The sequence below is a fragment of the Elgaria multicarinata genome, chromosome 2, assembly GCF_023053635.1.
Source record: "Elgaria multicarinata webbii isolate HBS135686 ecotype San Diego chromosome 2, rElgMul1.1.pri, whole genome shotgun sequence".
NCBI classification, from domain to species: domain Eukaryota; kingdom Metazoa; phylum Chordata; class Lepidosauria; order Squamata; family Anguidae; genus Elgaria; species Elgaria multicarinata.
Genome location: NC_086172.1, coordinates 156,962,424 through 156,986,211, shown reverse-complemented (window position 1 = coordinate 156,986,211; position 23,788 = coordinate 156,962,424). Strand labels below are relative to the sequence as shown.

The window sequence follows — 23,788 nt, the reverse complement described above, 5'->3', positions numbered from 1 at the left end:
CAGCAGAATGGGATTTACTGTTCTGAATTTATTACCATAGTGCTGGCAAAAAAATGAGGAGCCAAGGTAAGGCAATGGGGAGGGGGCAAAAAAATAAAAGGCTCCCATCCAGCATGTGTGTGTGTGTGTGTGTGTGTGTGTGTATATATATATATATATAACTAGAGGCTTAGTGGACTTTAGACATCACATAGTTTCCAGTAGCCCATATATTTGTGTGTGTTTTGATACTGGCCAGTGCCAGATAGTGCAAAGGGGGGGGGGTTTAAAATGTACAATCCAGACAAAGAAAGGCATTTGCCACTCTTGTATGCAAGGATCACCAGTTTGATTCTTTGGGGATGGGGAGGCAGAACTGGTTGATTCTCCCCAATACAGAGAAACAGATAGTTAGGCTGTATAATAATATTGGCATCCAAAAAGACCTATTTTTCTATAGCCTTTCTTAACTCTGATAATGTGCCCATTTATAGTAATTTACAATGCAATCCTACATAACATCTGCTCTGAACTAAATCCTGTTGAGTTCAGTTAATCTTATTCCCAGGTAATTGGGTATAGGATCGCTGCCTAAAAGTATCACAAATACTGCCCTAGTCCCATATATTTGAGATATATTGAATGGCAATCATTGTTACATTCTTTGCTGCTGGTGGTGTGTTTCTGGTTAGGAAAAAGAATGTATTTCCTGCCTGTTTTTAAACTATTTGTTTCAGTGCTCTTGTATTAAAAGAAGATAATAAAACATGTCTCTAATATAAGCCTATTTTTAATCTCTAGTGAAAAACTGTCCATTTTGCTAAATCAATTTCAATGAACTTCTGTTATCTTTGTGTACTAAGCCAGCAGCCATAGCTAAACACAATCCTTCTAGTGAGGGTGTTAATTATTTAACCATTAACTTAGTGACATTTTCAGTATTATATAATGCTGAAAACCTCCTACTAATGGAGGTTAGGGAAGATATGAGTTTAAAATGTGCTTTTTAGATACCACATCAACCTGTTCATTTGTTCAATAACTTAACCCTGAAAAATGTTTCTGTCTACATGTCAATTTTTCACTGTATTATAGAATGTGCTTTGCATAAAATCATAAAAGAGAGACCTATGTGGATTGCTGGCAACCTCAGATCTTCGCCTTTGCACTCCAGCCGCCCTGCTAAATGGGTGATTTTGTTCATTAAGTGGAGGGACCTCAGATGGGGAGGGAAAGAGGCTGGGGCAGCCATACAATATGTAGTATCATAGCCATCCTGGACTCCTACCTGCCACTGGGATGCCCCTTTTCCCTGTCTCCCCACTCCATTTTCCAAGCACAGAGAGGTAGTCAGCGCGGTTCTCTCCACGCTGGCTACGAGTGGGAGGGGAGTGCAATTTCCTGGTTCCGAAGGCTTGTCTCCAGCCTCTGAGCCAGGAAACCAAGCTATCCTATCCCCCCCCCCCCCCCGATGCTTTTAGGAAGCATAACATATATATATATATATATATATATATATATATATATATATATACACACACACACACACACACACACACACGCACACACACTATTTCATGATGAAAGAAAAAAATTGGAGCCATAGACTGCTTTCAAAATGTAGTAGTGCTTCCCTGTCTTCACTCCCTATTCAAGATGTTTCAAGACTGCTGAACTTTTTCTCTTCAACTTGTCCTAGGAAGTTTGTTTTCTCTGGCTTAACCCAGTCACTTCTTCCTAGTTGCTCAACTCTCCAATTCTTTATTTTTGACCCACTGATTTGATCAATTATAGATCTGTGCTGATGGACAGGACAGAGACTTATGTGGGACAATCTATTTTCTAAACTAAGTACTGCTCATATCTATGTGATCTGCTTAGCTGGAGAGTGTGGGGAGGGATTTCAGTGCCTTTTTGCATAAAAGCATAGAAAGTTGATATAGGCACCTAGAAATTTGGTTAATGATTTGAAATAGTTTCCAAGCCTAATGTACCATGCAAAATTGCCTCATCTCTGTAATAGTGGCTGGCTGGTTACCACTTCTTTTACTGTACAAAATGTTGGCAGCTTTCCTGTTATCCCCCCGAAGGCTTATTTGACGAAGCATGTTTTGTATGGTTTATGTTGCTTTTACTTCTGGGATGTGCAGAATCAGTAACTAATTTCTATATTATTATTCATAATCTCTTTCCCCCTTCTCTTCAGGTTCTCTTCTTCTCGAGTCGAAAATCAATCCAAATACTGCATACCAGAAGCAACAGGTAACAATTTTATCAGTATATTTCCCTGTGTAGATTTGTGATAAAAAATTGACAACATTGGGCCTTGTTCCTATCAGCACGGTCAATTTCAAAGTGCTTTCAAGCTGATATTGCCTAGGTTGTAGCAACCTGGGTTGTGAACTTTTATATTGTATTTTATATTATGGTTTTATACTGTTGTTTTATACTTTGAATGTTTTTAATTTTTGTGAACCGCCCAGAGAGCTCCAGCTATTGGGCGGTATAGAAATATAATAAATAGTACAGAATACTATTTACTACTATACTTATTTAATACTATATAGTAATATAGTATTCTATAGAATACTACAGAAGCTGCTAGGGTTTTAAAACTGGTGTAATATTGTCACCCCTAGATGTGCCAGTGACCAACCTGGCTGCCATATTTTGCACTAGTTGAAGTGATGTACACATTTGGATTATTTTATTCAGTACACACACATAAATTGTAGCTCTTATTAGTGATATGGAAAAATGAATAAGGAAACAAATGAGAAGTTGACCTTTTGTCAAAATAAATATGTAGCAGTTTTGACCACTGATATGTAGCACAATTTCCTATAAAGCACATTGTAGCACAGAGACAGGTTCACACAAGTGGGGAAGGAAAGTAAGCCATCGTAGCTTATTTTCCTGCCCTTCATGTGGCAGTCACATTCCACATCATTACCATATTTACCATAGCCAGTCACAGTTTCCTGTGTTGTCTGAACCCAGTGAGGGAGCCTGGCAGGTGGCTTTACAAACCATCCTATAACCCATGTCCTAAAGTTGTGCGATGGTTTGTAACCCAATCCCGCCATGCATCCTCACCGTGTTCAGACAACATAACTAATCGAACCAGGCGAGGGTAATTATGGCCACTCTCAGGTCGGGGAAATAACCTATGATTGCATAGTTTCTTTCCTTTATTGTGCGAACCCAGTCAGAGTTACCCTGACTGAGCCACAGTTTGGTCAACGGCAACCAGATGCTAGAGGCTAGCATTGTATGGATGTTGCCATTGCGCCATGCATGTGAATTTCTCTGCACCAACTCACTAGACACTGACAATATAGTATGCGAATTCTTGGGTTATGCTGTTTTGTTGATACCTCAAGTGTAATCTAATGTGCAGGTGAAACATTTTACTTTTCTTCTCTCAACATTTTTGCACCAAGTAATTCATCTTCAGAATGTTCTAAAATGTTAAATATAGCTTAACCAAACATAACTTTTCCCTTTCAAGGACACGCTGATTGTGTGGTCTGAAGCAGAGAACTATGATTTGGCACTTAGCTTTCAAGAAAAAGCTGGATGTGATGAAATATGGGAAAAAATATGTCAGGTAATTTTTTTTTCTTGCATGTTTAACCATAGTTCATTCTGGTTACTTTTCTCAGAGGCTTTGCGCTTATTTAGGGAGCAATCCTATGCATGTTTAGACAAAAAAAGTTCTAAACTCCCAACATTCTCCAGCCAGCTCTGTGCATGCATCTTCAGAGTTTGATGAAACTGAAAAAAATGTAATTGGACAAACTAAACAGGAGAACAAATAATCTAAAACTCTTGCTTATAGAAAATATATAAAGGAAAATACTCCATTGTCGTACGTCACTGAGCAGTAAGGTAATATTTTACTTACAAAGAATGAAGTGCTAAAATAGCAATAGCAAAAAAAAAAAGTGTACACTCCACTTTTCAGTACCAAGATCATTTTTTAGCTTTTTGTACATATGAATGGGAGACGGGGTGTTGGCAAGATGTCCCAGTTAAACTTGGAATGGAAGGTCTGATCAGAACTACGCATATGCTTAGAATAGCTGTTTTTTATTTGTTTAAAATATTTATATACTACATATCATCAGGATGGCTTCCAAGATGATTTACGAAAATTAAAAATAATACTCAAATAGAAATACAAAACGTTCATAGGCAAACAATAAATAAAAGATGAAGCAATAGTAAAAATGCCACTCTCTACAGATCGAAAGTCACTTTTTTGGATTAGGACAGCCTTCCCCAATCTGGTGTCCTCCAGAAGTTTGGTGTTTCTACTCCTATTAGTCCTACTGGCATGGCTAATGATCAGGAGTTGTAGTCCAAATCATCCAGAGAGCACCAGGTTGGGGATAGCTGGTCTAGGGTAACAGTGTCTGAAGATAACCCTGGTGCCTCTTTGCATTGAGATGCTTAGTTGCCATAGTATGGCGTTGTCTGAAGCCGAACTCCCCCCCCCCTCTTGTAGATGTTTTAATAACTGATAGTATGTATGCAAACCTTAGTCTTTGGTCCTACCAATTCCATGAATTAGTACAATGACTTTTTCTTGATTTATAGCTTTTAAGAAACGTTTATGATAAAAATGCTCTTTTTTTATGGCTGAGTGCCTATATGGCAGTAGCCATCTGGCAGTTAAAGTTGAAAATGTAGCTTCTAGTTTTTTCTCACTTTAATAGGTTCAAGGGAAAGACCCTTCAGTGGACATTACTCAGGATCTGGTGGATGAATCTGAAGAGGAACGCTTTGATGATATGTCATCTCCAGGTCTAGAGTTGCCATCTTGTGAATTAAGTCGACTAGAGGAAATTGCAGAACTTGTGGCTTCTTCGCTACCTTCCCCGTTGCGGCGTGAAAAACTTGCTCTAGCACTGGAAAATGAGGGCTACATTAAAAAGCTCCTAGAAATTTTTCACGTGTGTGAGGACTTGGAGAACATTGAAGGACTACACCATTTGTATGAAATTATTAAGGGAATCTTCCTTTTGAATAGAACTGCACTTTTTGAAGTCATGTTTTCTGAAGAATGTATAATGGATGTAATTGGATGCCTAGAATATGATCCTTCTTTATCACAGTCACGGAAACACAGGGAATTTCTGACAAAAACTGCAAAATTTAAAGAAGTTATTCCAATATCTGATCCAGAGCTAAAACAAAAAATACATCAGACATACAGAGTACAGTATATTCAAGATATGGTTCTTCCTACTCCTTCAGTATTTGAGGAAAACATGTTATCAACTCTTCATTCATTCATCTTTTTTAATAAAGTAGAAATAGTTGGTATGTTACAGGTAAGTCTGGGATTTTTTTTCTCTTTAATCTGTTTCTGATTTGAGGTCTGTGTTTGGATCCTTACTGTCAAACATAATAGGGTATTCCATGTACTTGGAGATCTTGGGATGCTGGGTCATAAATGATTGTGGTTTCAGATAGAAATTGGCATTATCAGTTACCTGGAGTAAGCGTTTGCATATGCTTTTAGAGTTTGGCACTTCTTAACCTACCTTAAAATGGTTACTGTGGTTCAAACATACCTCATTCCATCTAATTCCCATGATTCTGACCCTGGTTCTTGCATGATGCATATGATCTATGCCTCACAGTAGTGTCTTTTCACAATCTGTAGTAAGAGTTACCAAGTATCTCCACAAAAGGCATTTCCCAAGGTTTTCCAGCTTTACTCCTCCACAAAAAAGAGCATATATTGTCTAAAACTAAATCATGCTAGATTCTTTCACACGCCTCCCCATATTTCTAGGCACGTGGCTACACAGAATGGGCTTCATGGTTTTTATTTTGGGAGTCTCTGTGCGTCAAAGTGGTAATTACGTTATTTGCTACTGTCTAAAAGGCCTGTGCTTGTAAGTTAATTAAATTATTTATATCCCATTTTTCAAAACAAACTTCAAAACAACTGAAGCACTATACGTTAAACTATATGGTTTATGCTGTTTGGTGAACATGTAATCACAACTTTGAAAAGTTAGTAAAGAAAGTCAGATGACCTTTGTGAATGGACCATCCGATCCGCTACCATCAGTGGATGTTGAAGACTGTATGGCCCAAGAAGCTAAAGGGAGGCAACTTCTTTTTTTAGAAAGAATGGCAAGTTTTTAATTGTGTTTTGCGGCTTTTCTTAATAAAAAGTATGTAAGTCACTGTCATAGCAAGGGCAGGTATTCTTGCTATGCCAGGAAAACCTAAAGTGTATGTTAAAAATTATGTTGTCATTGCATTATGCTAATCAGTACCAAACAATTCCTAATCTAGATTTAGATTGGAGTTTTTAATTGTTCTCTGGTTTTGCAAAGGGGGATGTAGTGTGGGGAAAGTATGGCTAGACACTCTGAGTGAGGAGTAGCTGGTCATGTAGGATATGGAAGCTGTATTCCATAAATACTGGAGGCTTCTGAGAGTCTGCTGCATGTTTTCAAAATACTTATGTTATTATATGGTTTAGAATAGAGATATCACTAAGCATTTAAAAGATATGGGCCCCAGGCTCATAGGGTTAATTGCCATGCTGGGGGACGATGATTGGGGACGATGATTGGGGACGACGACACTAAAGTGTGCTGGGAGGGTACAGTTAACTCTTCCCTCACCAGCTGTGATCCCCCAGAAAATCACCCAGAATTGGCAATTGAATGTAGAAAATACCTTGCATTGGCTTCAATGGAAGCACTTTTTCCTGAGCTCATTAGCCATTTGAGGTGTGTTGGATATGTGTGTGGGAGTATATGGGGAGACGAAAGTTAATCCTTGCACTCCAGGCTGCAGCTCCACTTGAAAATCACTCCCTGCATGACAATTAAACAGAAAAATCCCTTCCATTGGCACAAATGGACACTCAGGGCTCTCTGCTATGAATCCCTGGAAAATAGATTTGGGGTCAGGATCCCATGGGCATAGACATAGCAACACCCCTGGTTTAAGAACTTGCGTTCTTTTTTCTTTTTCTTTTAAATCTGTGGTTTTAAAAAATTTACACGAGCTGTCATTGTGCAAATTGCATGCAAAATTCTGTGGGTATAAAACCAGCCCTGGATATAAATAAGTTCAGAGATTGTCACTGTGAAACTCTTTGTAGAAAATTGGGAGTATATCACCTGGCAAATGGGTTTTGCTAATATTCTGTGTTGAATTAAAACTCCCAATATTTCTAAATGCATGATTTATGCATCTTAACTTGATCATGCTTTCTTTCTGTTAGTGTAAAAAAAAACCTGGCATGGTATTGAAAAAAGCAATAAAACATACATATTTATCCAGCAATATGATTCAGTAGCAGCTTGCTTGGAAATACTTTTGCTAGATCGTGGTTCTAAGAATTTCCCCCCTTAAGCTTAAATACTTTATATTTTATGGATCCAACTGGTGTGTGTGTAAGTGATACATACACACGGGCACCCCACATACCCACACATTCTCTCCCCTCCCTCTCTTTTTCTTTCTCTGACTGCTAACACAGGTATGTCTGCACACTGCCCCATGCAATAGGGGCACCCTAATAGTAAGTTGTCTTTACAGTTCCTAATGTGTTCCTCATGCTGCCCAGGTAAGAGGGAGGAGCTAGCTGGATTGGCACTCTTTGTCTTCCTAGCTATCCAGGCATGAGTTCACTGCTGCACCAAGTCCCTACCTTTTCCCCCCATCCCAGGAAGTAACAAAAGAGTGTGTGTGTGTGTTGGGATACTTCCTCTCCCTCCCCATAGTACTGTTCCATGGCTGGTGTATCCAGCAGGTCTGGGATAGCAATTGTGCAGCCCTAAGAACATAGAACTTGAGAGAAGATGCAGGTACAAGCAGCACGTTATTGTGCACATGGAGACCTCTGAATCCTGCCTCTTCAAACACCTAAACAGAGGATTGGATCAGTGTCTATTGTGCATGCACCCTAATTACTATAGTAATTTGCAGTACTGAAAAGGGACAGAGTTAAAGAAATGTTTGTGCATTAGAGAATATAATATCTAATGCATGACAGATGTTATGACAAAGCAAGCTGTCTTAAATTAGCCCCCAATCCTGCCTGTTTATCTTGGTAAGATTTAGAAATTATGCCTCTAGCTCTTGAACTATATCAAATTAAAATAACTAGCAAGGTTAATTACTTGGAGACTTGTATAAAAAGTTAGGACGTTTGGCCCTCAAATAATTTGGACTTAGTAACTATTGGGGTTGTGGTGGATCCTGCTCATTGTGGCTAGTAAAAGCATCCATGGAAGCTTTGAAGACTTGAACTTTGGAGGCAGTGCATGCCTCCTTGAAAGAAGTGGTGGTTCCTGCTTCCTTAAAGAAACAGTAGTGTGGTCCTTATTAAAGAAGCAACTTCAGAGCCTGGACTACTGTCCAGGCTCTAAACTGCCCTTTTTTGGATGGTGGCATCTCAGCTCCAGGTGATTTTGAAAGAAAATGGTTACCTAGATTCATTCTAGACTGGATTCTGCCCTAGGTGTGGGATGGAAACAGCCTTGGTTGCACTGGTGGATGACTTACACTGGGACTGGATGGTGGGAGTGCTACACTCTTGGACCTACTCTTGGTTGCATTTTATCCCATTGACCATTGTATCCTATTCCAACTCTCTTTCCTGGGGTTTAGATGCACAATACTCCATCATGCTTCTTCTCCTTCCTAGATGGTTAGAAGGTAGTATTGGATAATTTCTTTTCCACCCCATGGCCTTTGTACTATGTGATGCTACAGGGTTCCATCTTATCCTGAGTGCTCTTCAACATCTATATGAAGTCATCCAAAGGTTCATGCTTCAATTTCGTTAATATGCTGATGACACACAGCTCTACCTCTCTTTTCCACACAAGGATTCCAGGGAGGCTGCAGAGCTCTTGAACTGGTGCCTGGAGTTGGTTCTGTGGTGGATGAGGGAGACCAAGCTGAAACTTATTCCAGTAAGGCCATAAGTTAGATGATCTCTCTCCCGTATAGATACACACCCCTGACCAATGTCTAGTGAATGTAAACCCTGCTTAACACTAGAGATGTAAAATTTCTAGAAATTTTGAAGCCATGGAAAAAGATGGAAATTTGGGGGAAAATAAGAATACTTCTTATTTTTTAGCACTCTCTACAGATCGAAAGTCACTTTTTTGGTTTAGGACAGCCTTCCCCAGCCTAGTATCCTCCAGATATTTTAGAGTTCAACTCCTATCAGCCTCAAGAAGCATAACCAATGGTCAGGAATGCTGAGCACTGTAGTCTAGAACATCTGGAGGGCATGAGGTTGGGGCTGCTTTAAGAACATAAACTGTCTTTATGTTCCTAAAGTTATAGGAAACTTTAAGCAATCTCTATTATTTGAAGAATGTCATTTATTTTTGTAAATTATTTCCATTAATGAATATCTTATTTTTTGTTCATTTTGAAAGGTTGTCTCTAGTGGTTATGTCAATCCCTTGCCTATGCCATAGGATCCAGGCTATTGAGTTTCCTTTAGGTAGAGAAGGTTTATTCTAATGACAGCAATTAAAAGGTTTTGTAGCTGAGACAGCATTCCCTAGTGGCAAGGTCTAATTGAGAGCTCCCAGACTGTGGAATGGCCTGCTGGGAGAGATTCACCAACTTAACAGTCTTTCCAAATTTAAAAAAGCTATAAAGACTGATCTCTTCCGGCAGGCCTACCCAGTCAAATTTTAAGATATTGGGCTGTTACTTTAATAATGTATTTGTTTTATATGTTTTTAATCAGTTATATATATTTTATAGTATTTTTATATTCTATTTTTGTTCCCTGCCTCGATCCAGATGGAGAGGCGGGTAAGAAATAAATTTGATGATGATGATGATGATGATATATTAAAACTGTGGCAGTGAGTTCTATAGACCCAAGCCTCAAACTTAATTTTTTAAAAAGAAAAAAACATAGGTGGGGTAACCCACATGCTGTTCTGTCACATCTGGTGACAGTGGTGGGATAACCTGAGGTAGAATAACCTGAGGTTTTTCCCCCCAAATGTGGGTTTTAAACTACAACTATATTAATTGACTGCTGCAGCATCTAACCAGAACAAGCCCCCAAACACAGGACTCTGTGGCACAAGATGCACATTTTTTTCCTATATTATGATTGAGTGATCCTACTCACATGCTAGAAAGCTGAGCATGACTTAGACATTTAAGGATGCTCTATCAGTAAAAGATACATTAGATCAATTGTTGTAATAAGGAATGGAAGAAATCACACTGCTGGGAATCTTACATAGGATTAAAATAAACATTTCCCCCATGGCTTCATTACTTGCAGACGTTTTATATCTTTAGTCTTTTTTCTTTCTTTTTTAATAAAAGTCTTCTTATTACATAGTTTTTAGAAATTATTTGCGGGGTGTAAAGGCTGGGTAACTATGTAAACACCTTGCCTTAAATTCTAAAAGAAAATATTTAATAATCCAAGCCTGTTCAATTTTTTAGAAAAACAAATGGTCCTTGGAATAAATCAGGAGAAAAATGGTTTTTGTTCAGGTTTTGTTATTCCCACACACACACCTGGCTTTCACATCTCTGTTTACCATAGACGGGTGCGGGGGTGGGATGGGGATTTCAAAACTAACATTCAGGACAGGCAGAGGCAAAGGAGCAGGATGAGGATCTCACTAGAAATTACCTTGGTGATTATTGTAGAAGGTTTGTCTGGCAAGTCAAGCAGTATTTGATACCAATAATAGAAGTAACAAATACTGGGAGACTATAACTGGATATACTAAGGTGCTCAGGAAGTAGCATGAAAATAAGTATCGCTACAACATATGTTGAAAATAGGCATTACTCTTCAAAACACATCCGTACTTTGGGATTAATGATTGCAAGTAACAGAATAGCTTTTTTTTTTAACACCTCAGAGGTGTTTGTCATTATGAAACTTGTTGGATTTAAAATTTCATCATATCACCATAACATGTTGGAAAGTTACAAAAAACCAAAGATTCAAATGTTCATAATTTAATAAAGCACTAAAATTCCACTCATATAATACATTTTCAAAAGAAATCTTTCCTTGAAGGGCAAGACTATGTTTACTTTTAATCACAGAGGATATAGGGTTTTGGGCAATATATAAATGGTGAAATATAAGAAACCTACCAAAAGGTAAACTTGTTATTGGAAAAACTTCGCATGTTATTAATGACCTCTCTTTCCAACCTGATAATGTTCCTTGTAGAACTGTAGTTCTTATCACCATTATTGCCTAGAATAACGTTGGAGATAATAATATGACTATATTTACTAGAATATGTGAAACATTCAAAGTGGCCTCAAACCGGAGAGTTGATCAAGTAATGAAATATAATTTAACAAGGTGGATTTTGCTTTAAGGTGGGTTCCTGCATTGAGTAGGCGGTTGGACTCGATGGCCTTATAGACCCCTTCCAACTCTACTATTCTATGCTTCTATGAAGGTCTGATGTAAAGTTTTATGCATGAGAAAGAATGAAATGCTGAGATTATAGTACAAAATGGGCAGGGTAATTCTACTTGTAGATAGAGTATTCCTATCTACAAGCCTTTGATATATCCTATGCCCCAATGGGCTCATGCTGGCAGAGTTTTCTTCCTTCCTGTTTGTGGAATGTGGTTAACCTATTTCCTTTTCATGGCATGTAATAGGAGTTAAAGTATTTATACCAGTTCCAGGGCTGGTATAAATACTCCCCATATTGGAGGCATGATTGGGGATACCCTTTTTAACCATTTCTGATGTGGGAACTCTGACACTGGTGAGATAAGTGATGCAGGGATGGAGGATCTTAGGTCAACTCTCTTCCTCTGAGGGAATCTCTCCCTCTCTCTGCCATAGGGCTGGGGAGATCCAATATACAGAAAGTACAGAAAGCTGATCATACTCTGAAAACGTGACTATATGAGCATAGCTGTCCTAAAGGAAGTTGGAGGAAATGTATTGATTGTTTTGCAAACATAAAAATATGTGAATAGAATAAAGTTACAATCATATCCTCTGACTTTGTTACAAGGCTACTTCCGAAGTGATACCTTTTTTCTTTTCTTTTTTTAAATATTGAGCCACTTTCAGTGTTAGAGATGAGGAATATAGGTTCAGAGAAGGATGTGAATATCTTGGTGGCAGACACTTCTATGGTTGCTGTCTAAGGTGAAAAAGTGTCCTTTATTTGGAAAACATGAACATTAAACAATTTCCAGTAACTTTTATTAGCACATGTTGTAGAACTTTATGTATTTAACATTAAATCTACAAGGCATGTTAACGGAGCAAGTAATTGTGAAATCACGGGAAACGGGAATCACTTAGCATGACATGATTTCTGCACTTGTTTATACAGGGCTTTTAACTTCGACCATGTAAATGCTTAGTTTGGGTGCTTGAAATAGAGTGCAATGAATAACTTAAAGCTTTCTCAATGAGATATGTACTTAAACTGCTGCAGTTTTCATTTTTAAAATATAGTGGGCAGCATATCAGTGTGCTTGCATGATCTTGGCTTTTTTATTCATGTTTTTTACATGCAGTGATGATCATCTCTATTTACAAAAGTGGATATGTCATACAAAGTATGGTATGCAAGCTTTTCTGTGCTGCAAATACATGGATGGAGCAACTAATCCATGCTGTGGCTGCCTGTCTGTGCTCTTTCAGTGGAAAGATCAGGGAGTTGTTGTGCTGCACTTTAGAGAGTGTAGCACACATGCTTTTTCTACAAGAGATTTGTGAGAAGCAGTGCTAATGCCCTATTCATATGTACCTGAAATTGCCTAGAATGTATGTGTGTCAGAAGAGTGGAATCTCAGACCCTGGGCCTCCCAGGCTTACCTTTCCTCCATGTGTTGGATCTAAAATTGGAGTGTGGCTTAGGAACATTGGAAATGAATGTCTATAGTCCAAAATACCTACCACATTCCAATATTACATCCAGAGTGAACACAAGGAGAGAGGTAAAATAGTGTGATGTTTCTTTGTATCACACAAATTTATGCTTATGTACAGAGCTGATAAGATTTGCTACATTGGGTAATTGCTAGCCTCTAGATAGCTCTGTACATAGAACAGGAATTGCAAGTAAGTAGGTAAGTGAAATGTTGCTCATTGTGGGTGATATCTTTGGCATCTAAAGTCAGTGGGAATTTGCCCTTAAAGTGAGGCAAGGCTTGCTTTATATAATTGTTAATACAATGAATACTAGTGATGTACTTCATTGTCCTTTCAGATGTTCCAATTTGTAATTAGTATGTGGGTGGTAGAGGATATATTACGGACCTTTAGCTTTAATGTGTATTTCTAAACAAAACATGAGTGGTTTGGTTTTTTTAAATAGGAAGATGAAAGATTTTTGACTGACCTGTTTGCACAACTAACAGATGAAGCTACAGATGAGGAGAAAAGGCAAGAATTGGTAAGAATGATTTAAAATGTGCTTCATAAGGCAATTGCTACATTCTGTTTCTTGATAAATAGAACCTTTTTTCTGTCTTTCAGGTAAACTTCCTTAAAGAGTTTTGTGCATTTTCCCAAACGTTACAACCCCAAAACAGAGATGCTTTTTTCAAAACATTGTCTAATATGGGCATTCTTCCAGCACTAGAAGTCATCCTAGTAAGTTTCTAAAGTTTATTTTGAAACTTGCATCTTACGTTCCAGCTTTCTACAGGTCCTTAGTAATCTAGTGATGAAATATTTGCAATTTTTTAATGTATCATTTTGGTCTAGTACTTTAGCTATGGAAAATATTTGATTTGTCTTGTGCCCAATCATAGTCCAAGAAATAGAAGAGGATAGCACCTAAATACAGCCAAATAAAAATTGAGGCAAAGCCTCAAAAATGGTACTGAATTATGTAGGGAACTTTAATTAGAAATACAAAATACCCATTTTTTATTTTTTATTTTAGTTTCAACCTTCCTCAGGTTATTGTGCTGTGAGGAAGACACAGTTGGTTATTTCATCACCCACAGCGCCGCAAGGCAAGAGCGGTCAAAGCAATAGCTGCCACTGTAGTCCATCTGGCAGGATAGATTTTTGGTAGCAGTGGCTGATGAGATACTTGCAGGAGGACTGAGAGGGGAGAGAGGGTGGGGGATGAGTGAGTCAACTCAGCGTGGACTAATAGTAAACTCAACACTGATCCTAATCCACACCATGATTTAATATCATGTTGTGTGGGGAGTACCCCCTAGATTAACTGTTGAGTTGATTGACTATTGCGTTGTGTGAACGCAGCCAATGTCTTTTTGTTTGACTGCAGGGTATGGATGATGCACAAGTGCGAAGCGCAGCTACTGATATATTCTCATATTTGGTTGAATATAATCCATCTATGGTACGAGAATTTGTCATGCAGGAAGCTCAGCAGAATGATGATGTAAGTAGGGGGCCTTTCATGCTTCTTAAAATAATGTTTCCATTAATAATGAATGACAAAACGTCTCTTTGGACAAAATTGTTTTTAATTACTGTGGCTTGGGGCAATACTATTGTTTTCCTTACTAATGGCTGTGGAGTTATATAAATGTGTGGCTACCATTACTTTGCATAACCCACAACTTTACCTACATCACTGCTGCAGATACATTGCTGGCTCCCTGCAAACCACAGTTTGCACACCAGGAGCTAACCTTAGGGATATGTAGTCCCTCTTGCTTCCCTGCACACATTTTCCTCTTCCTTCCCTAGTCAGCCTTAAACATAGTTCAGAATGGTCAGTGTTACATATCCACTGGCACTAACCATTGTTAATACTAACCAGGCTTTCTCTTAACCAATATTTGCAAATCCTATCTTTAAATTCCTGATTAATTTGGGAATTGTTTTAGAGAGGCTGGCTGAGGAGGTGCACATGGCTCCTTTCCTCCTTTGCCAGCCCCTTTTATGAGTGAAAAGTAGGATAGTAAAAACCTGCTTCCTCCATGCCCAATATAGAAATGCAGAGAGCTGCCAGAGTGGCAGATGGCGTGCTCCATCCCTACCTTTAGCAGTCTCCTTGGTTTCTGTTCTGGGTGTAGAGAAGGCAAAGCGCTCTGCTCCATATCCAGCATAGATATACAAGGGATTGCCACAGAGAGATCTGTCCTGTCAACAGCTCTCAGTCCATTCACATGTATATTTAGATTTACATAGTTATTTCCCACCAGTTATCCCTTTACCTGATAAAGAAATAATTGCAAAATATGACTTTAGCAACAGTTTGTATAGAGAAATAAAAATGCAGTTCAGACAATTTTGTACCTAGCATTTGTGTTATACCAACACAAATGGCCTCATCTTAATTTTTGTTCCATACTTTTTTTGATTTTATTTTTACTTAATATTTCTTTATACTATCCAATAGTCAAAAACCTCTGGGCAGTTCACCAAAACGTTACAATATGAAAACAAAGCAATAGAAAGAACCAGCAGTGCAAACTCTAAAAAACATTAACACTGTTTTAAAAAGCTGACTAAAAGGTTTGGGATAATAAAAAGGTCTTCACCTGGGATTGAACAGAGTCCAATGTAGCCTTTCTAGGGAGGATATTTCACAACTGGGGTGCCACCGATGAAAAGGCCCTCTTAGTAGCCACCTCATTTGTTGGGGGCTCTTGGAGGAGGGCCACTGAAGATTATTTTAGGATCCATGCAGGTATATATGGGAGGAGATGATCCTTCAGGTGGGCCTGCATTGTTTAGGGTTTAAAATTGGGCCCTGAAGTAGACTAGAGGCCAGTGCAGATCATGAAGCACTGGCATGATACGTTTGTATAGGCCAGTTGCTGTTAACAATCTTTCTGCCTTATTTTGGACCAGCTGAAGATTCTGGACCATTTTCAAAGGCGGTCCCACATATAACTCACTGCAGTAATCCAAGCGAGAGGTTATCAGGTTAACTGTCACTAGGCTGTCTCTGTCCAGAAAATTTGCAGTTGGTGTATCAGCCTAAACTGACAAAAGGTGCTCCATGCCACTGAGACCACCTGTGCCTGCAGTGACAATGCTGGATCCAAGAGCTTGTCTGAACTGAGTCTCCGCTTATTTGCCAGGCACTAGTTCAGAACATTTACTGCCTCACTGGATTTGACGTAAAGTGGGGAGGGAGTTGGGTGTCATCTCAGGCCACATCTCCAGATAACTCCTCCCAGCGATTTCACGTAGATCATGTTAATCAGCATGGGAGATAAGATAGTGTTCTGTGGAACCACATAGCCCAGAGACAAAGCAATAATCACCTAACACCACCTTCTGGAATTGGCCACCTAAGCAATACTTCCAGCACCCAACCCAGATAGCATTTCTGGAAGGATTTTAATACCTTGCCATTTAATATATATTTTTAATTATTTAGCCCCCCCCCTTTTAGTGTGTATCTCTTGTACTGGAGCTTCAGTGCACGACTTGGGTTCTGCACTTAATTCGGTGATTGTGGGTCATCTGTCATGGCACTGCATGGTTTGATCTTCTCCATGTGCATGTCCCTCTTGCCTCCTTCACAGAGCAAGTACTGGAGAGAAACTATTGCAGCTGTTGCTCGGAACCTTGTCCTCTCTATTCTCTGAATGGGAGAAGGCGAGGAAACTTCATGCCAGGCCAGTGATGCTCCTATTAAGAACATCCTGCTAGTTTGTGCTTAGCTACAGGATGATGCAGAATACTTCTGCCTTTTTCTGGGTTGGATTAGTTGAGAAAATGCAGAGGAACTTGATATAGCATAACCTCACTTACCTCCTCACAAGTAGGCAGCACTCTGGCAGTTCCCTACACCTCACAGAGTAGTAATGTGTGTATTGGAATTTGAAAAATACATTTACCCTATCTTAAAGTCTTTCGCCAGCATTCACGTAGCTGCTTCAGACATGCCCAGGGATGTATATGTATCTTATGGGATTTTAGGCCTCCCATCCCCGCTTGGACTGCAGACTGTCCTGCATCATTTGAAAACTCCCCTCCCCTCCATTTTCAAAAATGGTTTACTGTGCAGCATGACCGGCTGCTCTTACAGAAACACAAGTCCACAGCTCCAAATCCAGGCCTTTATCTGGAATTGCCTATTGGTATGTCTCATCTTGCATCTTAGTTATGACTAACCTTTTTGGTGTTTTAATTTTTTTTTTAAACCAGGATATCTTACTCATTAACCTCATCATAGAACACATGATTTGTGATACAGATCCTGAACTTGGAGGAGCAGTCCAGCTGATGGGTCTCTTGCGCACCTTGGTGGATCCAGAAAATATGCTCGCGACTGCCAATGTAAGCAAACATCTGGCTACAGTTATATTTGTTTTCCAGTTGTTAAAACTCTTAGCTTAATATGCATGAAGTCTGATTTCACCTCTTTTTATTCCACAGAAAACAGAAAAGACAGAATTCTTGGGGTTCTTTTACAAACACTGTATGCATGTTCTCACTGCACCCTTATTGGCCAATACTACGGAGGAAAAACCTAGCAAAGGTGAGTCTTGAGGAATCTCTTGCATTATAGTTCATAACTAGGAAAATGACAGGTGGGACCTGTGTGGGAGAAGGAGTTCTGTATTGCAAGGCCTACTGTGGGCACATCGCTCTGTTGCATCCCTATCGGTAAAACCCAGATCACCGCCTGTTGGGGATGGAGGGCAGATTTTATCTTAACCGCATTGGTGTTTTAAGTACAGCACTTTATATCTCCCCATAATGGTGAATGGCAATTATTCAGGTGTATGTGGAAATTAAAAGGTTGTACTTGGGGATGTAATTGACATCTGGGCTCGGTCTACTTCCTGCTGATGACCCTTATTCCAGCCACTTGGAATCATCCCTTTACTGAAGTGCATAGCTCTGTCTTTTGCAGTCATCTAGTTTCCTCACATGCTTCCAGAAAATGTGATCTGAGCACAAGGCAGGTGGGAGATCACTGGATACTTGCATGGAAGTATGTGCCTTGTATGTGCCTTGCTGTGCTATTGCTCGTGGTACAACTACGTAGCTTGCCCTCTATGTATGCAAATGAGGCTCAGTTTTTCCATATTCATGTATATGTTCCTTGTAAAAGGCACCAAGCACTGCAGATGCATCTGTCTACACTAGTAAAAGAACTAAAGACATCCATGGAGAGAGAAAAATGTTTGCTAGGTAGTGATTTATTTGTGGTAATAGATTCAGTTGGCACGTCTACTTCATTCGCTCAACCAACAAGATAGACAATTAAATAGCTTAACATAGCTCAAACTGGCATTTCTTTTTATTATTTATTCTTGACCTTTGCAAGAAGTAAATTGGAAGAAGCATAAAATGTGTGTTTATCAAAAACAATAAACAAAATGTTACCAGCAAATATATTATTATTTAATTGTTTGGTTTTTAGATGACTTTCAGACAGCCCAGCTGTTAGCCTTGATATTGGAGTTACTTACTTTCTGTGTAGAACATCATACATACCATATAAAGAACTACATTATTAACAAGGATATTCTTCGAAGAGTGCTAGTTCTGATGGCTTCAAAGCATGCTTTCTTGGCACTATGTGAGTATGACACTGTATCAAAATGTTTCGTGAGATTTTTGCAGACTTAGCCATTTTTAAAAAAATAATGAAATAAAATGAGAAAAGGCATGACCAATTAGCAGCTATATCGTGACTATCGTAATCTCCATGCTAACCCTATTTATTAAAGGAGAATGTTCTACAGAAGAAGAAAAAAGTGTTCTAGGTCGTTTCACATCTTCTGTCATCCTAGGTGGACCTTGACAGTAGTGCTTTGTTAAGCAGCTCTTCAAACAATGCTGTGCAAAACAAAACAAAACAAAAATAATTGTGAATATAAACAGTTGAATGCAATAAAAATTCCAGCAATGTACAGGAATTGGGATGTTTATGTATAGACAGACAACATGGAGACTTATATGGCACCTCCACTTGTGGCAGCCTGGCAATGGGCTGTGCTCAGCTCTGCACATTCATAATGTGCTTGTGTGGAGCTGCTGTGTGTCTGAACCAATTTTTTTCTACTATAATATGTAACACAGTGACTTCTCTCTTTTTCGTAAGTTATTGAGTGCTGCACCTTCTGTGTGATACTGTGCTCATCCTTCCTTGGTGTATTCCCTGTTTTGACATATCTTCAGTATCCCTGTTTCCTTTTTAATATATTCTTGCATTGACTGAAATCAAATTGTGTCCAATTTAAGGATTGCCCCTCCCACCTTCAGCCCCTCTGCCCTCCCAAATTTGCTCTAGATAGATGAGCAACCCTCCAGAGCAGATCTTAGGGGTGCACGGACGGCTGCAGGGTGGAGGAAAGATGGGAAAATTCTGCTAGCACAGTGCTGAATTTTGCCCGTTATATTTCCCCCCCCCCCAATTATTGAGTTGTGAGAAGCTTAAGGGCCCAGGGGCCGTTCTATCAAAATGGACATCTTGAGGTTGTTTATTTTTCAAAAGCAATGTGAAAATAGTTTTTTAAGTATTTTATTTTCTTCATTAGGTGCCCTGCGTTTTAAACGAAAGATAATTGGTTTGAAAGATGAATTCTACAACCGCTATATAATGAAAAGTTTTTTGTTTGAACCAGTGGTCAAAGCATTTCTCAACAATGGATCCCGCTATAATCTGATGAACTCTGCTATTATAGAGATGTTTGAATTCATTAGAGTGGTGAGTGCCTCTTTCTAGAAAGAGGGTGGAAGCTGACACTGGTGGGGATGCCAAAGTGTCAAAACAGTATCTTAAATCTGAAAGTGAACAAGAAGTTAATTAATAAACAGCTAATTATCTGCTTAGAAAGAAATGGATAAAGAAACAAGAAAGGTTTACAGAGCTAGATGAGAGGAAGCTCTGTGCCTGTTCTTGGACATATTGAGTTGTAGATAGTGATCCATCCAGACAGAAATGAATACTGATACTGAGGGTTGATGGGTATTTCCATCGTAGTGATGGAATCATGAGAAGAGATTCTCATCCTTATGGAGAGGAAGTCATGGACAACCTTATTCAGAATTAGGATTTAAGTAGGACTACCCAGTAATACCTCACTAATGCAGTGTGTCAGGATACTGAGATACTATTTTTGAATTTATAAAAATATAGGGATGGAAAAATGGAAATCCACTAAGTTTACAGGGGGCAGAAAATTGTATCTGGTCCCCTACCACAAAATAGATCCCCCAAACATTAATCCAAATCTAAATTGTAGTATGCAATGTAGTACAACCAAAGAACTTGAGTAAATAATATGCAGCGCATAGATGTTAGTTTCAGTGAACCCAAAAGAAAACCGTTCCCTGACTTCCCAAGAAAGAGTGGCGTTTCTAGTAACCATGTACTGCTGCTGAAACATTAGGAGAAAACTTCTTGAAAATGGAGACTTGCCCTGGAACTTGGTGCAAATCCCCCCTCCCCCAAAATACAAACTTATAACCATTTTTTAAAAAATGTAGCAACAGTTCTAAAACACATGTTTTGAGCAAAAGTAAAATTAACTTATTACGTTTACTACTGTTTGGCTGGGTATCCTGCTCAAAGAGTACTTATGCTAACTATACATTGATTCTGACAGTACACCACTGGCAGTCTTTTGTATGTGTGAACAAAATTCCTGCTCATGCAAGCGGTCTGCTCACATGGCTAGCATGTCTCATCAAAATGAGATCACGGCACCTCTTCCATGAAATATAAAATGGCAAGTTGCAAGTTGCAGTTCATGGGACAAAAGTGGCACTATTAAAAGAGTTACAGAGCAATTCTAATACACGCTTACCTGGGAGTGAGACCACTGAACTCAGTGGGGCTTGCTTCTGCATAGACATGTATAGGATTGTACTGTTGTTTTTGTAAAAGTCATCCACTAGTGTATCATCAGAATCACCTGAATCATAGGCCTTGCTCTGGCCTGGACCTCTCAAATTTAAAAGATTTTAAGAACAATGTTCACACAAAGATTTTCTTCAAATAATAACTTTTCTGTCTGTTTACTATTTCTGTAACTACTAATAGCACTTAGCTTCAACAGTACATCAGGGACTGATATAACATGCTTCTTCCTAAAAAAAATTGACTTCCATTTATTGCATTTTTTATTGTAACAGCCATATATAACCTCATGGTGCTTAGCTAGTTGTATGGATGAAAGACTGACTGACCATTGAATAAACTAGATTAAATCCCTTACACTTTTGAGAATAAATCTTTATGGCTTTTCTATGCGTTTACCTTTTAACATTTTTAATTGGGAAAAATAACTTTATTTTCTAGGAAGACATAAAATCCTTAACAGCTCATGTAATTGAGAATTACTGGAAAGCACTAGAAGATGTAGATTATGTGCAGACATTCAAAGGTTTGAAATTGCGTTATGAACAACAAAGGGAAAGGCAAGATAATCCCAAACTTGACAGGTTAGTGTACACTGAAATTGTTATTGGCTCTCTCATAAACAATTTTCCTATTGAGGAGAAACTAGTGGGGAAAAATGAACAGTACAGTTTGGTTCTGTTGCTCAGATGTCCGCTTTTAGTGGCCAACTGACTTGACATTTTATTTTTAAATGAAGAGCATAAGTGGGGCTGTAAGAGCCATTGTACTGTGTTGGAAGGATCCTTTAATTTAAAAAGTACATTGGGATTGTAGAAGGAATCCACATTTCCATACAATTGAGGCAAAGAAATTTTCTAAGTGGATGTCTGTAACACAAATGCATATTTCTCAATGCCAAAAAAAAAAGCCATAAAGCCCTATAACCTATTCTGTAATTCAATGCTAGGTAGGGCTAAAATAGTATACTATCGGTTACAAGCTGGATAATGCATGTGTAAATTGTATGTATATCAAAGCTTTCAAATCATCCTGAAGATTTTCTCTTGCATCCCTGATAGTGCAGGTAAGTCTCACCAAGGGGAGTGGGACTGCATGTGAGTAAATTTATATAACTGCACCCCATTGACTGCAAGCACAACATCTTGACCAATTTCATTCTCAGTCTTTCAGACTTGTTCTAGTGATATCTCCAAATCTAACTTGTCCATCCCACACCACAAAAACAACTACCAAGTACCTACATTAATATTTGGTATTGGTCTAAACACATTCATCCCTTTTGGTCAATGGTTAAAGTTGGCCCAAAGGGTGTACTTGCGTTTGAAGGAGATATTCACAATGGTCCACAAGATATGTGATTTTTTAAAATAATAATCAAAATGTACATTGGGGCTGTTTGTACGGCATTACAGCCTACCATGGGTTATTTAATCCATGGTGAGGCTGCAGCACACGTGGGGTGTGTGCACCCACTGTTTTGAATATACAAGCCTCACTTGGAGGTTGTGATGTGATGCGAAACTGGTGAGCATGGTTATGTGAGGGTTAAAAAAACCTTGCATAGCCCATGGTTTGTTCTAGGGCTGTGAAAGGGTTGCTAACCCATGCCCACTGGGTTCTTATGACACGTCAACCCCTGAGTGGGGGCTGGATATGTGACTTCCCACTCACAGGTGCCACAGCTCAATCCAAACCCGTTCATTGTGAAGCTCTATGTATTCTTAATTTTTTTTGCAAGGAGTTTAGGGAAGCAGCTCTGTGTAGCTTCAAAGTCTGAACACTCAATCCTTGAGAAATAGATTCTTATATTACTTTACTAAGTGTTTTCTCACAATGGCTATCAAACACCAGTAAGTCTGGCCTCCTGCCTAAGACATGCTGGGAGTTCTGCCCAAGGCATGCTGGGAGTTGTAGGCGTAAGCCTATGCTTTTTATTAAATTCTTTAAAAATACTTAAAACTGAAAAATTCATGTTTTTAGATATTTTTTCTAGTACATTGTACAGCCAGACATATCAGCATGCCAAATTTCTAACTCATCTGGAAGTGGGTAAACATTTCCAGACATATAAACCCGCATATATACTTCCAGCTTTATAGATAGAAACACTCCTCTACCACCCTATAGCTGAAGCCCAGTAGCTGTACTGATTTCCTCACAACTAATCTCATTGATCTCAGTGAGTCTTACTTGCTCTTTGTAGGCTGTGAGACAGAGCTCCTTGGGTGATTTGCAAACTTTGATACGCCTACAAATTACACCTACAATATGCAGCTGCTGACCGGAAGTGCATTATTTTTTCACAAATCTCCTGCACTAGGAAATCATATCAGAGATGAGAGAAATAAAAAGGCACAGAAATGGTGTCAGGCACGTACATATACTCACACTTTTAAGCGCATGTTGATGCACGTGTGGTTTTAGCTTAATGTTAAAACGCCTCCACTACATATATAGTTATTTTTCTAGTGTGTCACATTCATAAATAAATAAATAAATCCTTCGGGGATTATATTATGTAAGAAATCTTAAGGGTTTCAGCACTTTTCTCTTTGTTTGTAAGTTCCTACCTTTTTAACAGTGCGTATGTACACTTATAACCTTCTTGAAAAAATATCCTTTTCTATAGCATGCGGTCCATCTTGAGAAACCATAGATATAGGAGGGATGCAAGGACCTTGGAGGATGAGGAAGAGATGTGGTTTAACACTGATGAAGATGATATAGAAGATGGAGAAGCAGTGGTGCCACCCTCTGACAAAAGTAAAAACGATGAAGACATTATGGATCCTATAAGTAAATTTATGGAAAGAAAAAAATGTAAGTAAATGAAAGAAAACATTTTAGGTTTAAGTAGATTTACAGAGCAATCCTAACCACCAGATTTGGCTGGGGGAGAAAGCCCCTTTGCTGGTGTAGGGGGCCTCCATCAGCAGGGGGGAGCATGTCTTCTTCTCACTGGCCTTCCTTCTTTTCACATCAGTTCGTTGGTTTCTGTTCACCACTCT

The 23,788-nt window shown here is 38.8% G+C and overlaps 1 protein-coding gene across 1 annotated transcript in view; it reads left to right on the top strand.

Annotated features, from left to right (window-relative positions):
* Positions 1-23,788, top strand: part of PPP4R3A (protein phosphatase 4 regulatory subunit 3A) — a 30,994-nt gene that overhangs the window by 3,093 nt on the left and 4,113 nt on the right. Inside the window, exons 2-13 of the mRNA XM_063117969.1 lie at positions 2,186-2,241; positions 3,491-3,589; positions 4,701-5,318; positions 13,335-13,412; positions 13,496-13,612; positions 14,262-14,378; positions 17,108-17,239; positions 17,339-17,441; positions 18,333-18,491; positions 19,453-19,622; positions 21,219-21,361; positions 23,410-23,600. Coding sequence (XP_062974039.1) covers positions 2,186-2,241; positions 3,491-3,589; positions 4,701-5,318; positions 13,335-13,412; positions 13,496-13,612; positions 14,262-14,378; positions 17,108-17,239; positions 17,339-17,441; positions 18,333-18,491; positions 19,453-19,622; positions 21,219-21,361; positions 23,410-23,600 — 1,983 coding nt within the window. The remainder of the gene's footprint in view (positions 1-2,185; positions 2,242-3,490; positions 3,590-4,700; positions 5,319-13,334; positions 13,413-13,495; positions 13,613-14,261; positions 14,379-17,107; positions 17,240-17,338; positions 17,442-18,332; positions 18,492-19,452; positions 19,623-21,218; positions 21,362-23,409; positions 23,601-23,788) is intronic.